The 18640-nt window shown below is 40.7% G+C and overlaps 1 protein-coding gene across 3 annotated transcripts in view; it reads right to left on the reverse strand.

The window, feature by feature from the left end:
- Positions 1–18640, reverse strand: part of GRIN3A (glutamate ionotropic receptor NMDA type subunit 3A) — a 145711-nt gene that overhangs the window by 23514 nt on the left and 103557 nt on the right. For all 3 annotated transcript variants that reach the window (XM_032478096.1, XM_032478098.1, XM_032478097.1), the window contains 2 exons: positions 17588–17703; positions 9500–9651 (listed from right to left, as the gene is read on the reverse strand). In XM_032478096.1, the coding sequence (XP_032333987.1) occupies positions 9500–9651; positions 17588–17703 (268 nt within the window). The remainder of the gene's footprint in view (positions 1–9499; positions 9652–17587; positions 17704–18640) is intronic.

The following is an 18640-nucleotide window of genomic DNA, read 5'->3' on the forward strand; positions in this document are numbered from 1 at the left end:
AAACAGAAATTTATCATCTCCCAGTTTTGGAGTCTAGAAATTTGAAATCAGGATGTCGGTAGGGCCATGTTCCCTCTGAAACCTGCAGAGGAATCCTTCCTTGCTTATTCCTAGCTTCTGCTCATTTGCCGGCAACCTTCTATGTTCCTTGGCCTGCCGTTGCATAAATCCACCCTCTACCTTCGTGGTCACGTGGTGTTTCCCTGTGTCTCTGTCTTTGCGTGCTAGTTGTCTTCGTATAGTGACACCAGTCATGTTGGACCCCCTCTACGACAGCATGACTGCATCTCAGCTTAACTAATCCCATCTGAAATGACCCTAATTCCACACCAGGCCCTATTCTAAGGTACCAGGGGGATCAGTTCCTTAGGACTTCAACCTGTTTAGGCCTGAAGTCTCCTTGGACAGAAGGATAGAGGGAGGAGGCAAAGATGAGACTCCAGCACTAGCTTTCCTGGCTGACCAGCCCTGGCTTGGATGTTGTAGGAAATCATCCCTACTGCGTGATGAGATGGGCACCCTGCCAGGGCTCCAGGGCTCCCCCATCCCCGCCCCCGACGATGCTGGCTTCTTATCATGTGCCGCACCAAATCCTATAGACTCATGGGAACAACTGTCTTCAGAGGAAATGTCTGGGCCATTGCTCACATTGTTAGACTTGGTTAACACCATCTGTGAGAAATTAAAAAGATGGCTTTCTGGTATTTTGTGACACTGCACATCATAGCCACTAGATGGCAATGTTTATACGTTTCCACGCTTTGTCTTTTTCCAAGCCAGAATCTTCAGAGCCTGGAGGTACTACTTAGCACTGGGAACAATTAGGAAGGAGTCCCGTTTCATGTGATTTCCCCACAGATTTAAGGGTATGGAAATCTGAAAAAGTGGGAGGAAGACTGTCTCTTACAATAGTCTTAATCATTTTGAGCACTGTTTACACCTTTTAGTTGCACAGCAAATAATGTTCATAAATATTCATGAGTTCACTGAATTCCACCAGGGGAAAAGCAAGGACTATTAACAGTACATGGTCCGGGGTATAACTAATGCCCAAGCATCTCCCGTATATAAAAGAGGAGCCCCTTATTCCAGGAGATCTGTTTATTTGGTCATTAGCAAGGGTGAAGGGGGGCAATTGCTGGAATTAATTTTCACTATCAGAATTTAAAGTTCTGTCATTTATAGTAACCAAAGAGCAACAGAGAAGCAGCCCTAGTTTTGTGACTGATACGGGGTAAGGAGAAAACAAGATTAGAGAACTGCAGGTCTCTAACCTGTCCACCCAGCACCCTGACTTTGAAATATCATTGACCATATTTAAAGAAAATAGTTACTGTTTCTTTAAGTGCAGGCTAATGGTTTCTATAAGCCACTTCCATATTTTCCCACTCAAACCTAGGAGCTGAGTTGGAAAAAAGGAATAACATGATACTGTAAAAGCTGATTAATCCAGCACATTGAAAGATAGAAAATTCCAGAATCATGTATTTTTCAAGTTGTTCCCAAGAAAGCCTTCCATTCTATAACATGTAAGTAATAAATAAAAGGACGTTTATGTTGGAATAATAAGATGCTTCTGCTTCTTTTGGAGATGGGTCCAGGAGTAATTTCTGTAACTTCTTGCATGTGTTTATTATTTACCAAATATTTTTTCTTCTGTGTGCATAGCTCTATACTCTGGGAAGGGGGAAGGAACATTTGTTAAGCCAGGTGTTCTCCATAAACTATCTCAATGAATATATTTTACTGCTTACAAGCACACTCTTATTACCCCCAGTTTGGGGGTGAGGATGTGAAGTTTTAGAAGTTTCACGGCTGGCATAGACGCAGCGATGGAACTGGGAGCCAAACCCTGGTTATGTCCACTTCCAGAGCTGAAATTCTGTTTTTCCAGACTGCCTTCCACACAGAGACTAGAAAGGATGTGGTCACCTTCACAGAGGTAACAGGGGGCTACAAGGCAGAACACAGGAACAAAAGCCTATAATTTACTCCCAGGTCTGGGCTGTGGCTGCATAACAAGTGGGCCAGGGAGGGTGGCCACCTCTAATTCTATAATCCCTGAGGAGGGCACCCCTAAAAGTACATGGAGTCCTGTCGGTCCAGCATGGTTGGGTGTGGTGTCTCTGGAGGGTGGGGCCAAACTGCATTGCTTATAATTTCATGCCTCGGTATCTTGCTCATGCTGTGACCGGAGGGCTCTTCCCTCCACAGGGGGTTCCCTCCTCCAGAAACCCTTCTCTGATTCCCTCTGTTCTTCCATGAGTGAACCATGGGCTTGCCCGTGTCACCATTCCACCTTGCATCTTCTCCTGCTGCTGTCCCTGTGAGGCGTGGTCTAGGGGTCCACGATGAGCTGCCTGTGAGCTCTGTATTCATCTCTGCATCGGTTGTACTTGGTGTGGGGCTGGCACACAGGGGCTCAATATATTTTGCTGACGGATAAATGAATGAATGGATGGATGGATGGATGGATGGATGGATGAATCTATTCTGGTAGTGGAGTAGAAGAAGGTGATGCCTTTCTGAGCCTGGCCTCCCTTTCCTCATGCACAGTTCCACTCCACATCATAAAAGGACACACGTACAGCTTTGTGTTTCTTCAGGTTTCCAGAAAGCTCTACCTGGATAGGTTCCACCTGACCTTATGCGTGGCTTAAATATTAAACTTAATTACCTAGGCTATTCCAAGGGAAGCACTCAACTGTCAAGGTGGTTCCTGACTTAACACAGGTTTTCAATTTAAAGCAATCTACAGTCATTAACTCTCCTTGCCTCCCCATAACTTTCATCAGGTTGAATAGCAGACGGGGACATTTTAAATTGAAAAAGGAAGGAACAGGGATGAGAGGGGCAGGAGGCTGTTGAGAGGTGACCTAGTTGTCAAAAGCAGAAAAGACTGCATTAAAACCCACCCGTCCCCCACCCACATACCATTCCATTTGGGTCTTTAAAGATAAACAGAGAAAACTGACAGGCTTCTTGACGTGGCTTGTGTGATCTATTTGGCTTTCAGTGTATGGTTAACTACCTCATTCTTCCTCCTCACAAAAAATTAACAGGGGGAAGGATGGATCTGCCATGAGAAAGCTCCATCTTCTCAGTGAACAAATATCGGTAAGTTTCACACTAGATGTACGTTTCAGTGGTCAGGGGCAGTGGTCAGGGATGGAGAGCCCACACTGGAGGTCAGTCAGTTCACCAGTCTCCTCTGTGTCCCAGGGTCCAGGTCTTAAGATAGTTAGATCAGGATCCCTCTAAATGCACCTGCTTGAGAACCACAGCATTCTCTAAGCCAGGCATGCTGCACAGTTCAGTCTGAAGGGCAGGAAACAGGTTTATCAGAACTTAGTGATTTGCTGAAGGTCACTCGGTTCATGGCAGAGTCAGGACGAATATGATAACAACCATCCTCTCAGCACCGACCACACATCAGACACTAATGCACATTCTCTCTGTTCCTTACACCAAGCCCAATTGTCAAATATCATCCTCTCCATTGTGCAGAGGAGGAAACTTAGAGAGGTTAAGTACCTCGGGTTCGTGCCTTTTACAAGTGCATATTTTGACACCGTGGTTATTTTTACATTTGCACCTCTACAGTGCTAAAGACAAACCATTTAAACTTCAGCTTAAAAAATTTACCTAATAGTGAGCTTCACAAACATCTTCACTCCATCCCTGCCCTGTGGCCCCATCCCTTATTGGATGATGTTCAGGAATGGGGATGCCAAGGATGGATAAGATCAAGAGTGAATTAAAAGTCACGTTGGGGTTAGTAATGGGGTGAGGTTAAGGACTGAGTAAATTCAGGGGCAGGGTGAGGGTCAAGTTGAAGGTGAGGTCATGGATGGATGAAATGGGGCAATTTCCTAATGTGTACTTTCCTTAATAATTAAAAAACACGGAAAAGCATAATGGTTTATTTTTACACTGTTCCCAAATTTACTTCTCCTTTTCCCTACCCCATGTAAGTGAGGTCTCTGGATTCCTGAGATAGCACTCTCTTCACTGCAATGTTAGACCTCTTGCTTAGTGCATATTTGTTTCCCTAAGCCCTCAGTAACAACGCAAGGAGACCCATGGGTTCAGAGGCAGAAAACCTTGCAAGAAATGGATTCAGCTGAGGCTCAGAAAGATTCAGTAATTTTCCTAAGGACATAAAGCTGTCTCCTTACAGTAATGGTAGAACAAGGGTGGTCTGACTCTCGAGACCAAGGTCATTCCAGTGACTTGGTTGTCCTCTCTCCTTCCTGATCAGTGTAGGGCATGATCTCCCTGCAGGATGGACCTCTGCCTGCAGGTGCAGACACTGCACATTCTAGATGGTCAGGCTGCAGGCACTCTTCCTTGGCTGGCCCTATCCCCACATTCACCTTCCATGAGGGGCTGTGCTGGACATTCCTTTGACCTTCCAGGTCCACTCTCCACCTCTCCCCATCCCACTTTGTGCCCTGGGGAGGTCCCCTATGGACCACACTGACAGGCTTCCTTGACCTAAGGCAGTGGCTGAAGATGGGAGGGCGGCAGGAGACTAAGGTCAGGTATTTACTCCTGGGTTTCTCTTAGCCAGGTCACAACCAAAGGCTACGGGTCTTGTTAGAGTGCTTGTTTCCTGTGCCTCCTTGGGTTCTAGGGGTGGATCTATCCTTTTTTCCTTTGAGCTAAGGGGTGGTAATTGCTCCCTCACCTTACCTGACCCGGGAGACTGCACTGTTTCTGTTGGTTTCCTTAATCCATACCCCTGCAAATAGTTTCCTGAAAGCTCTCCCCAGACTGTTTGAGTGTGCTATCCATTCCCAGCCCAAACTGCTTCCTCTTCCTTCTTTACTATTCCCAGTTGGCTAACACGTGCACTATTCAACCCATTATTTAAAGGAGACTTTCAAAAAGAGGTACCATCATATATCTTAATAATTCCTTGAAGAATTGGGGGAGTTTGCTAAGCTGTGATCTGCTGCCTTCCTCTTCCTGGCTTGCAAATAACAGATTTCACAAAACTGTTGTCCTGGAACTAGTAAGTGATTGAAAAAAAAATTACAGTTTCTTGCTGAGTCAAAGGAAACTGAAGGAAATTTAAAGCTTGCCATAGGTTTTCCCCACGGAATGTACCAACAATGAGTCTACTGTGGGCAGAGGCACAGTTGTGCTAGGAGGATGGTGAAGAAGCACCTGAGGTCGACGTAAAATTCCTCTCTGAAAGCTGCAGCAGTCTGGTCTGCAGAATTGGACCTGAAATTTCCTAGGTGACTCTGGGGAGCAGATAAAGCCCTAGAACTGAAAAAAAAAATGAGTTTATCCTCCAGAGGGGCTGCAGCCAGACAGCTCTGGGCTTGCCAAGAGATGGGAGGTGAATAGATCAGTGTTCTCACAGAGGACTAAATATTAATGTCCAACTATGAGAAATGGGTAGAAAAAAGCATCTTTCATGTCATGTTACCAGGTGCCTGCATATCATTCATTAGCCAAATGAGTCTTTTTCTTGGAGTGAAAGGGTGTTTAATTACTTTGTGGCAGCATACATAGACTAGGACTGTACCTGGAAATGGGCTTCCTCAAGAGCACCTGTCGGGAGAGGCAGCCTCCAGAGCATACCTGTTTCTTCTGTACTGTGCTCGGCACCCACACCCCCCCCACCCCCAGGGCAGGGAATGAAGGAGGAGGAATATGTTCATTAAACTGCCATTTTATTAACTCCTCACAAGAAGCCACTGAACAGATGAAGAAGCCGAGACTGAGGCGGGTTAGCGATTTTCCCAAGGCAAGTGGATGGGAGAGACAGGCTTCAAATACTGCTTGTCTGATTTCAAATCCAGTCCCAGTTTCTCTACACTAACAGCCCAGCCGTACAAATGTCAAATGTATGACATTTGAGGCAAAAGGGATGGCAAGCAAAGCACTGACAAGCATGCTTCCTTCTTCTGACCTTTCCTGGGAGAAAGCTTAAACAAACAAACAAAAACCACCACCACCGCCACCAAAAAGCATTACTGGAGACTCAGGGATCGAGCGAAGGGAAGTCGGGCAGGTGGAGGGACTTCACGGAGGAGACCAAGCTCAGCCAAGTTTCATTTAGGACTAATTTCATTTAATTACATCGTACCTTTGGGTTCTGTGAGGGTGACGTCCTGCAATTCTGTCTTAGGTTGTTCAAGACAAAAGTGCTAGTCAGCGCACAAGGATGTGCACCACTGTCTAAATGCACACAGGTGAGCATCACTGTAAAGCAGTTTGTTATCGCACAGACCAGACTACGCTGTGGTGCAGACCACCATCCCTGAGAAACAACAGCTCCACATGTGTTCACAACATCCTCCAAGGCCGGGGGTGGCCTCTTATCTCTACACATACAAATGCTATCAAATCTTCCTACATTTTTGTCTCTGAAGTTCCGATTAAGGGTACACCTCTCTTCCATTTTTATTCCCACCTCTCTCATGCTTCCAAATCCAGCCGACCTAGAAAGTGCGTCCGGGATTGTTTTAACAATCATAATGTGATCTTGATATCACCCTCTTATCCAACTGCTTCCAGCTCACTACATGCAGAATTTCCCAAATGCCTCTCCTCTAAATATGGCCCATTAAAAAGCACGCTTGAAAAAAAAATGTGGAGTATTTTGCATGCATCATCTGAGCAGTTTATGGCTTTTGCTGAGTATCTGCTTGTTTTTCAAAATCTGTTCTTTTTTACCCACACTTAATTTGGTTTTGTTTGAAATTCCTGATAAATCCATACAGCCCTGGAACAGTTATGTTGAAACCTCAACATCTTTAAGAATGTAAGTGACCTTGTGGTTATCAAATTTGGTTACCATACCTGACTTCATCTTCATCACAGTCCTACAGAGTAGATGTTATCATGCCCAATTTGCAGGCACTGAGGCTCAGAATGGCCAAGTAACACGTTTTCTATCACATGGGCTGTGGGGTTCAAACAAGAACTGTCTCCAACACAGGGAGAGGAAGTATTAATGCTATATACTATAATAGTATTATTTACTATTTACTGTGCCAGTTTTTTTTTTTTTTGGCTAGGTCTTTCCATAAATAATCTCTTATTTTCAGAACAAAATGATAAGGGAGTTTTTATCATATCCATTCATGGATGAAGAAACTCAGACTTAAGAGCAGTTAAGTCATTCAGTTGTCAATTAGTCGAGCCAGGATGCAAGTGCCAAAATGTACGGCTTCACATTTATCGTGCTGTGTGTTAGATATTTCACACTGGAATAAATTTATTTTTGTTAGTGGTTGTTAGTCTCCAAAGGTATGTTCCCCTCTGCGTACCTAGGTGGAGTTAGTTGAGTCTGAAGAGCCCTGCACCCTCACACTTGCCCTTGGGAGCCAGACGGTCCCTCCAGCTGATGTCTTGGTTTGATGGTCTTCTGAAATGGCACAGCCTACAGGTGTGCTTGTGATGTGGGAGGTGCAAATCGTTCCGTATTGCTGGCTTTGGTGACATGAGTGGGAGGCTGATTTCGTCTTGTGTAATGTCTTACTGTCAACTTTGAATCACTTGGAGATTTTGGCTTGAGTTAACTATGGTCACAACGAATGGTAGGAAATGCCAAACAATTATTGCTTTGCACAATTTAAGCAATTGGGTGGTTTATTTTCTTGGCTGAACTAATTCAGCTCACTAGCGTAAGCCCAATTTTATTTATTTTTTTTTAGGAAAAGCCATGGAAATATCTTCAAATAAAGATAAAAATGCTTGCCTTACAGGGTTGTAGTGAGAACTAATGAGTTAATGTCCATAATACAGTTTTTGTCACATGGTAAGAAACAGCATGCTACCTCCCTAATTCCTCATTTTCCTCTCTGCTTCCTTTAAATCTTGGCTCAGTGACCATCTTCTCAATGAGATATAAGATGAGATTATAAAGGAAGATATGATTCAGATTGCATCAGGGACTAGGGAAAGGTTCTGAAGATGGGAGATTTCAGCTGGGAGTTTCTAATGAGAAGGCATTAACTGGGTAAACGTCAGGGGAAGGATCTGGGAAGGGGAATGCAATAGCATGTGCTCAAGGCAGGAGAGCCACTGGTGTATCTCCATCGGAAATGCCCATTGTCGTGGGGGTGTAAGGAGCCAGGACGAAAGTGACATGAGATGAAGATGAAGAAACAGGCAAGGTCAAGTTCCACAGGGCACTGTAGGCCACGTTCAGCATTTCAGATTGTGCCCTAATTAACACGGGAAGCCATCGCAGGCTTCTAACGTAGGATAGTGATCTGCCATGTGGAAAACAAATTGGAGAAAGGCAGGCATGAAAACAGAGAGACCAGTTAGGGGACTTCTGCAGTGGTCCAAGGTGAGGGATGATGGCTTAGACTAGAGCGGTAACAGTGGAGATGACAATAAGTGGGCATATTTGAGACATGTTTTACAGAAGGAAAAGATCTGGCTTGCTGATGGATGCAGAAGGTGAGATGTGGGAGGCAGTGAGGATCCCTGCCAGTTTCTGGGATGAGTAACTTGATGGACAGAGGTGCCATGACCCAAGATGTGAAGCACAGGAGGAAATGCAGACTTAGGAGAGAAGATCAAGGGTTCAGTTTTGACAAGGCAAATGTGAGATGCCTGTAAGATATTCAAGTGGAGATGTCACATAGAAAGGTAGATGTATGGTTCTGGAGCTCAGAAGACAAGTCTGTGGTGAAATAATACAAACTTGAAAGTTGTTGGCAAATAGAGGCTATTTGAAGCCAATATTGCTGGGTTTAGATTTTTTTTTTTAAATGTCAGGCCGACCTTGTACTGCTTTATTTGGCTTCTCTTTTAAATACTGGAGCCTGTGGTTCTTGTTACACCTTTTAGTCTCCTGTCTTAATCATCTAATTTTCTGGCTCACTTTGCAGGTTTCTTTCTAATTACATCACAAAGGCAGAGAACTGCAGTAGAAAGATGGAGGTTCTGACTATCTGTGTGCCTTGGGCAAATCACTTAGGATCTCTGGATATTAGTTTCCCAACTGTAAAAGAAGGGTTGCTTTCATTGTGAAAAATCTAGGATTTGTAATCTAAGAATTACCAGTTATAAGGTAATATCTATTTCTCTAAACCCACAAAGGACTCATCCCTGGACCTCTGGGAAGTTGGTTTTGATTAGATCTTCAGGATATCCTGCAGCCCACATCATGACCAGCAATTATTTAAACCAAACACTGTTAACGTCAATCTCAGAGACTGCTGTTGTAGTTCAGAACAACATTTCTTCTGCACTTGTGGGTATAGTATATAGGGAAAGAGCAGAAATTCAGACATTTACTCATCAAAAACAGCATCACAGTTAAATCTAAGACAGATTCGTCTTACTGGAGATTCCTATAGAACAGGTATGCTTCAAGTGAAGGTAGGAGTAATCCAAACATCATGGTGAGTCCCAGGAGATGTAAACACCTGGATTACTGACCACAAGACATAGGATAGCATTTCGCCATGTTCTTCAAGGTAAAGCTATACAAAGCATCGACATCACAGCAGTGTTTTCTTACCTCAGTGACAGCGAAACTTCTCTTCCCGCAGGGAACCACCTTGTACCACTTGTCATGCAGCACGTCCATAAACCCATGTGACTTGTATTGACTGATCAGCTCGGATATATTGGAGGTCAGGGGAGAGCTGGGAGGGAGACCAATGCCATATCCTAGAAGAAAATAAAATCTTAGATGAGTTTTTCACCTGACAGTTTTCTGAGATGTTGCCACCACGCTTGTGCGATGTTGCCGTCAGACCTGGTAACAAGGGCATGGTGAGCTTTCATCAGCTTTCCTTCAGAGGACTCAGAAATGTCCAAGGTATGATGACTTTGGATTCGCTGTCTCACTGAGTAAAAGAGATGGGTCTGGAAAGGAGAGGAATGAGCTGTGTATGGTGTACTAGGGGCACACTGTATCCCAAGGCCTTCTGCCCTTCCCTTCAAGATACTTCTCAGAAGCCATCTTTGAGGTCTTTACCAGGGCTAGGATTCCCTATCCACCTCTCCCAGAACCCCTCCTCTGCATCCTAAGTACACAAAATTAGATTAATTATAATCCCTGGTTTATGACATACTCTTGTTATCAGCCATGCATGACCTTCTTGTACTTTTATTTATTTATTTTCTGTTTTATTATCTTTTAGATTGAAGTATACTTTTTTTAAATTGAAGAATTTATTTTTTAATAACAGAATGAGACCATGTGAATGTACAATATTGCATGAGAACTAAAACATCAACAAAACTTGTCAAAAAAAAAAGTGTGATAATACCAAGTGTTGGAGCAAATATAGATCAATACGATCACTTATACACTGCTTGTGGGGAAGCAAATTGATGTACCCATTCTGGAAAACAGTTTATTACTTTGTATAGTTGAAGCTTTATATGCTCAAAGACGAGCAATTCTAAGTACATTCCTAAAGAACTCCTCCACAACCACACCAGGAGATTTGTACAAGAATGTTCTTCGAGGCATTGTTCTTAACAGCAAAAATTGGAAACAACTCAAATGTTCTTTGACAAGAGAATGGGTAAATAAGTTGCGAGGTATTTACACAATTGGGATTTTACACAGTGTGAAATGTATGAAGTAGAACTGCACGCAGTGACATGGATGACGCTTAGTAATACTGAGTGAAAAGAGATCAGTCCCAGAAGATTACAGTGTGAATCCACTGTGTGAATGTAAAAACATTCAAAAACAAAACAGTATAATTTTAGGAATTCCTATGTATGTGCTAAAAGTATGTGAGAAAAAAATCAAGGACATGATAAACCAAATATCTAGGACAATGCTTATTCAAGGTATGCGAGGCAGGGGAAAGGATGAAGGAGGAGGAAGAAGAAGATGTACTTTGTTATCAGTCTGATTAATTGGCTTGGACTCTGTATCCTCACTTGGTGTGGGGCTTTACTTGCCTTCCAAACTGTTAATTCACTGCTGATTTCTTTGATGAACCATGTGAAAGAACTAATTAACTAGTCACATTTGTCTTTAGCTATTGGATAGCATAGTCAAAAAAGGATGTACTGCCCCTGCCCTCAAGGTGACTGAGGAAGAGAAACTGAAAACATAGCTAGTTCCTTTTTTCACATATAAAGACTAAAAGGCTGTCAAAAATCCAAAGATATTTCATGGAAACAAATAGTTGGTATAATGATTCCATCTCACAATTTATATCCAAAGATAACTAGTTGTTGTTTTTGTTTTAATTAAAGATATGCAAATCCTTTTTATAAAAAATGAGGCTTAAGATAACTAATAGAGAGGAAATAAATAATACCAAAAAAATTTTGCATTTTAAAGAGCTGTGTGTTATTTTTTTCCCCTGATAATTTTGTTTGTTCCTTAACAATGGTGAGTCAAGGAAATGATGACAATGTCAAGAGCGTGACTAGAATTTTCCATTCAAAGAGCTATTTTGAGTGCCTGTTTTGTGCCTAGTAGTTCTGGTTTGAAAGGAAAGACTGACAATAAAAGACTTTACACGGGGCAGCCTGTTCTGCTGATGTTACCATTAAACAACACTTTAAAAAGATAATGGGTAAGTATAAGAAAGCAACTGGTTTTCTTTAGAAACTTTTAATATTATGAATGCCATTGACAATTCAGTTGCACAGACATCCATTCAGTAGCTATTTACATGTCAGGCACAATACTAGTCATGTGCATAATAACAGCCACTGACCAACTAACTCACACATTTGTTCATTCACTCAGTCATTCACTCAACAAACATCTACTGAGTCAACAGGCACTGTGTTAAGTGGCTGGGATTTAGTGGTGAGCAAGGGAAATTCGGTCCCTGCTGTCTTGGAGTACAGATGCTCTTAGGGAGATGGATGTTAAACAATGCACCACGTAACAATTATTTCATTACAATTGAGATAAGCACTTGAGGGAGGAGAACTGGGACATATACAAACGCAGCAGGAGGATGTGGAACTATCTGGTGGGTATGTGGTTGATGGTCAGAATAATTAGGCTGGTTTGCTGAATATTATTCCTTTTCTCCCCTCCAGGCAATAATTCTTCAACAATTTCAATTTCTAATGCTTATGGAGGGCTTACTAGACACAGAGTACTGCTTATAGTGAACTTTTTATGTTTATTACCTTACCCCATTTTGTAGATCACTCACTAGTCTAAGATTGTGTACTGGATTGTGGTATACCGTTCAGTTAAATCTCTCTGGGGTTCTAGTAATGAGAACTACAACATACTGAGCCCTACTGTGTGCCAGATACCATTCCACATGTATCTAACCCCTATAAGAACCCGTGCAGAATATGTGTTTTTAGAGACTTAAGGATTGAATAAGTAAATGGCCCAAGGTCACACAGCTCATAGTTGGCAAAGCTAGCAACTGAAATTAGGTCTGGTTGAGTCTAAAACCCATGTTCTTTCCACTTCATCCATTAAAGCATGTGACCAAGGCAAAGGAATACTTGACCGATTCCTCCCCTTCAAACAGGCCCTGTCACTACAGTCATATTGATGCAATCTCCCCAAACCAGGTGATGCAGTAAAAAACCACAATCGCCTAAACTGGTGGTTTGTTTTCAGCAGACACATCATATGCAGACTTTGTTTATAAACATGTTAATAAGTTATGTAAATATAGTGTTAAGCACAGCTCCAACTGGTTATATGATTATACATAGAGGAGGAAATTAACTAGCAAAGACCCTCCCTGACTATATTGTTTCTCTTAAAAATTCTCTTAAAGCCATTAATTCCAGCCATGGTTAGCATAATCATGGCAGAACTGTTTTTGTTTCTCATTTGCTAAGCATTCATTGCACTCCAAAAATATGTGAATGCTGTTCTGTCCCAGACACTCCGCCAAGTGTTGAGGAGGTTACGAAGTTAAATTAGACACTGAGTCTATCTATACAAAGCTCATGGTGGCACGGGGAGGTGAGGCAGACATAAGTAACTACACAGCATAGTAGGATGTTACAGAACTTCACCTGAGAAAAAAAGATAGGTGAGTCATAAACTCAATGAACGTAAGATACAACGACTAGGATGCAAAGAGGAGGGTGAATAAAACTGTGGAGTTCAGAGGAGAGAGAGACTGGTACCAGGTGTGAGGATGAGGAAGGAGTCTTTGATTCTTGATAGTGGTTATTTTGCATAGATGAGACAAAAATACACAAAAAGGTTTAAAAATCTGAAATTAATACTTATGATAAATTTACATATTCTAAAAATAGAATTTTGGCACTATCACAAAAGTATTAAAATTCCCTAAGGGAAAAAGCTATGCTGAAGTTGCAGAGTCATTTATCAAAAATCACTGCATAGGAAATAATAAATATTAAATCACTCCACTCCATCATGTCAAGGTTAATTTGTAATTGACCACTAAAAATAGATTACCATCCTTTTAGATTTTCTGTTTTAATACATATATTAAATATTGATATTTTAATAATTATTGGAATTAATAATTATTAGCTAATTAAAACAAACTATGCATATGGAACAAGGGGAGAAATAGAACAAAAAAGTTATGTGGTAATTAGAAGAGGTATTTGTTAAAAGACATATAATCATTTTTACTCAGAAATACAAAATAGTAAAACTTGAAGGTTTCATTTCTGTCCTCTTTATCAGTTGCTTTTCAAATTTGACTGTGTTCATTGGTCAAAGAATTCTTACTTTTAAATGGCTGATTCAACTTAGCAGCCCAAGTTGCTTTCATTATCATTAGAAGTGTGGCTTTGCAGTAAAGATGAGGTTGACTATTTTGTGGCTGATGGATGAAGCAAAATGAAATCCTTCAACCCTAAAGATGAAGGCTTCAGGCACCCTGGAAATTGGATACAGCTTAATAGCCCAAGAGAACAATTTTCAGAATAGAATCCTGATCTTTTCCCTGTGGATAAATCAGCTTTACTCAGCTAGGAGTGGTGGAAATATATTTTGGCTAGAAAATGTATAGTTAGAAATTCATAGACTACAAGAAGCATCCTGAAATGTGGTTGAAAAACAGATATCTTGAAAATAAGATCTTAGATTGGGTTAAAAAGCCTTCGGGAAGAAAGAGTAATTCAGTCTTGTGATCTGCCCTTGGAATACCATATTTAGTTACTCTGGGGCAATGGTTGAGAACATACTGGAATAGTCCCAATCATAAAAATGACTTTAAAAATGGGTTTCCCTTACCCCCAGCATATCAAAGTGGAGAGAGAAGTGTGTGCTGAGATATATGAAGGCTATCCACCCTGGAATAATTTTTTGGTGAATTGGTCTTAATCTATTAATTCAATATACTGAATAATAATAATTTATTGGGCACTTACTGTGTGCTTGCATATGCTTTACATGTATTACTTTACTTCATCTTCACAACTCTGTCATAGATGTACTACTCATAAACCCATTATGCAGATGAGGAACCTAAAGGTAGTGACTTGCCCAGTGTAGCACAGTTAGTAACAGAAACTCTATTCTAACCCAAGCACTCAGACTCCAGAGTTAGTGCTCCAATCACTGTATTAAATAATAAGTGGAAAGCAAGTTAAAGAACAAACTCAAAAAGGTCACAAATCATGACTGTGCAGTTTCATTACTCTTTCTTCTCATTTAACCTTTACTGTCTGCTAACTCCAGTGCATACATTTGGGATATATAATCATTTATCTCAACATTTTCTTTTTCACCAGAGCATACAATATGTCTTTGTGTCCCTGGTAATATAGTATTTATTATGACCAAGACTTTCCACATGCTCTTGAATTCATGATAGTTTTGGTTTACTGCACTGAGGACTCATGAAAAGGCTTCAAATTCAGTGTGGATTACAGTCTCATTTGCCTCCCCTTTACCGTTTAAGCCGTAAAGAAACGCAGAATGGTGCACTTCGGAGGGATGTTCAGTAGTCACACTGAGTTGGTGTAATGTCAATACTATATAGACTGAATGTACATTCAGCACGAAGGAATCAATGGATTTAGGTTTCCCTCCTAAGTTTCCAAAGTCATTTAAGCACTTAAGAAAGTGCATGCAGGCTTTAAGGGTGCTTTTTGATTATCTACACTAGTGAGTGAATTTTAGTAAGTGAATTAGGTACTTGTTTCAAATGAGTTATATAATAGGCAATACATCATTTATTACATCACTGTTATATGCCTTGCATTGTACTAAACCCTGTCAAAGGATACAGATAGACATGAAATGTTCCTGTAAGCTAAATGAGTAAAAATTGTTCATAAATCACTTTTATGGTATTTTTATGCTTACAGTCTAATTCATTAATAATAAAGTCCACACTTTTGTAAGTTCAAAAATCTAAATGTTGTTAAAGGAAAGCATATAATATTTTTAAAAATTTCATAAAGAGAGAAATATTCCCTAAAAATCTATGAGGTTAATTTTTATTTTTAAGTAGCAGTCAAAATTTTTACTAGTATCTCTATCATGTTTGTAACTTATAAGTATTCTCCTTTTGTGTTTTACCAAGTTCTGTTTTTAGGTTGCAAACTTGTTCATGGAGGCAGTATTAAATTAAATTTTCTGATTTGCACCTCACCCAGAATAAACCAGCAAATTTTTTTTTTCTTTAGAATAGGCCAACAACGATGAGAATGTTCTCTCTGTTCAACTCTGTAGTCTTTCGGCTCTCTTGCAGTGAGAGCGCTTCCATGCGCCACTTTGTATTTATGCCCTTTGAAAACAATGTGGTGTCTGGAGATGTTAGGGACTGCAAGACACTAAGTCTCAGGAGCACAGATGGAAATGTAAACAGGAAACCAGTGGGGAGTTAATTGTGTGGCATCTGGCACTGGGGTCTAGCAGAGGCAAACAAGCCATTTCACCACTGGTTTTTGACAAGCTAGGGTTTGCCTCCTGAAGACAGAGGTGGAAAATAGAGTCCCTCATTCTTTTGCCCACTACAAATGATTTATTGTTAACAGCTGCTAATGGCAAAAGGCACCTCAATTACCCAGTGAATCTAGGACAGATAAAAAAAAGTAACACCCCTTCCATATCCCCAGATGCCACCAAAAATGAGAATTTTTCCATGGTTACATTAAAATGAGGTTATATAATGAATGCTCTTTGTTTTTCTAGTTTTTCTTTTTCTTTGCTTTTCTTTTTCTGCCTTGGAGTCTCAGACTGCAGTCTTTTATTCATATATATGTATAATTGAAGTGTAGTAAGTTTACAATGTGTCAATTTCTGGTGTACAACATAATAGTTCAGTCATACATGTACATATATATATTTGTTTTCATATTCTTTTTCATTATAGGTTACTACAAGATATTGAATATAGTTCCCTGTGCTGTACAGTATAAACTTGTTGCTTATCTATTTTATATATAGTAGTTAGTATCTGCAAATCTCGAACTCCCAAATTTATCCCTTCCCACCCCCTTCCCCTCTCTGGTAACCATAAGTTTGTTTTCTACGTCAGACTGTAGTCTTAATAGAAGATCACTACCACTAAATCTCTCTCTTCCTGAGTTCTATTCCTGGTTCAGGTGGAGGTCACTTTGCTTGGACCGGAGATTGATTTCTCTTAGGAGAAGGCTCAGAGAAACAGCATCAGTGGCTACGTTCTCAATCATCACAAAAATGAAGACTGAAGTAAAAAATTTGCTGATGTGCTCAGGGAGACAGAGACCAACTGTGGTTGGAAAATTGAAACAAGAATAGTCTTTATATACTAGTTAACATACAGGAAAGTACAGTTTTCTGGAAATAGGACTTGGGCTCCGTCACAGGATTGCTTCAAGTCAAAGTGTTTTCTGACAAGTGAGCATGGCTGTCTTGAGAAGCAGCATGTATTGTCAGAGGAGGGAAGCTGGGAATTGGGAGATGTGAAATTTGCTGATTCAAACTATCAGCTCCAACTGTTGTCCAGAATGAAAGGAGCTACTGACAAAGCAATCTTTCTTTGGTCCTGAAGTTTGATTGATTGGTTGAACAAGTTGGAAGCAAAAATTTACTGCCAGTGGGGAGAGACGGAAACCTGAGGTCCCAAACAAGGCTTTGCTTAGGACTCTTAGAGGTTACTAAACTACAGAAGTTGATTTTTTTCCCCCACTTATTTTCCAACTAACGGAAAAACATTTATTTAAGGAACATGAAATTTGGATTCTAATTCCAGTATTATCATTTAATTGTGTGATTATGAGAAAGTGATATAATGTCTGTGTGTTTTCTTGTGGATAAAAACAAGTAGATTGGACTAAATCAATTCCAGCTGTCAAACACAATCATTCTAGCTTTAGCATCAGCTTCATTAACAGGATTTTGCCATTAGAAAATACAGATCAAATTAAAACCAGACTCCCCACTTATTACACTGTGTCACCACTCCCAGATACCTAAAGCAACATCATTTGGGTAATAACGATGATGTTTTTGGTTGTTGTTTTTCTAACAATTGGATAAAAATATGTGGAGTAGGTGAACATTAAATACTTAACTTGAGCAACTGAATAGCTAAGTGCTTGTGAGTTGAAAACAAAAACAAGGGAAGAAAAATAACTCTTTGCCTCTGACGCTGGCATTTCTGACTTGCTAAGTTGGTACACTCAGCACATCTCAAGAGAAAGTGAATCAAGAATGACTGATTAATACCTTCTATGGCAAATGGCTTCCCCACGGTGAGAAGTTTGCAGTCAGCATCTACTGACACTTCATAATCCAGGAGGGCTTTGTCCATGATAAAGGCATCTAGTTTCACTGGATCATTCCTATATTTAAGACCAAGAGAAGAAAAGTGAAAAAAATGATCTATTAATAGACTCAAAACACTAAGGTTAACAGCTAGCTTTTGTTTAGGGAGCAGAAACCTGGAGAGTAAGGGCAGCATCGGCTGGGTAGCTGCTGACATCTCACTGACCTGCAGAGAACAGACCAGAAGAAACAGACACTCTTATAAGAGAACGTGACATCTTGCCTGTGGGTTCATCTGCCAGTTTCTTTCACTACTTCTAAATCCAACAACAAAGCCAGAGTGACTGTGAATTGAATGGGAAGGTGAATAGAGAAGGTTCATTTCTCTCACATTAACTAAACGACTTCTTTGTGTAGGCATTGTATTTACTGTTCTCCGTACATTTTACCCCACATAATGACTGTCAGGTGGGTGTTATTATCCCATTTTAACAGAAGAAGAAATTGAGACTCAGAGTCAAAGTAACTTGATCCATGTTACAGAGCCACTTAAGTGTCAGAGCCAGGGTCGGGGTGCCTCATTAATCAGTGTTTGAACATTCTGATTTCTTTCTGTCACCATCACTATCATAGTCTTCCGAGATCAAGCATTATTTCATCTTGAGGAGTACATATTAAGGAAATGCAAATAGGATATCTAGCTCTTCTGGGGAAAAGGGAGTTAAGATCTCTTCAAAGTCCATAGTCTGGTGTTCAATAAATGGAAGGGGAAGCATATATAATAGACATTTGTTGATCTGATTTTTTAATATATCTCCAGAGATCCATGTTTCACTCCCATCAGGCAATAATCATTTAAAGCAGGTGTTTCTGGACTGGATCAGTGAGTCAACTGAGGGATGGGCTCAAGATGCTAACAGACGCCTTGTGCCTCCTTTATGTGTTCTCCCCTTTTTTTGAATATAGGCACAGAGATGGTCCAGAGGAAGGCTGTCAGCATTGGCTGAGCTCCCA

The sequence above is a fragment of the Camelus ferus genome, chromosome 4 (genome assembly GCF_009834535.1).
Source record: "Camelus ferus isolate YT-003-E chromosome 4, BCGSAC_Cfer_1.0, whole genome shotgun sequence".
NCBI lineage: Eukaryota > Metazoa > Chordata > Mammalia > Artiodactyla > Camelidae > Camelus > Camelus ferus.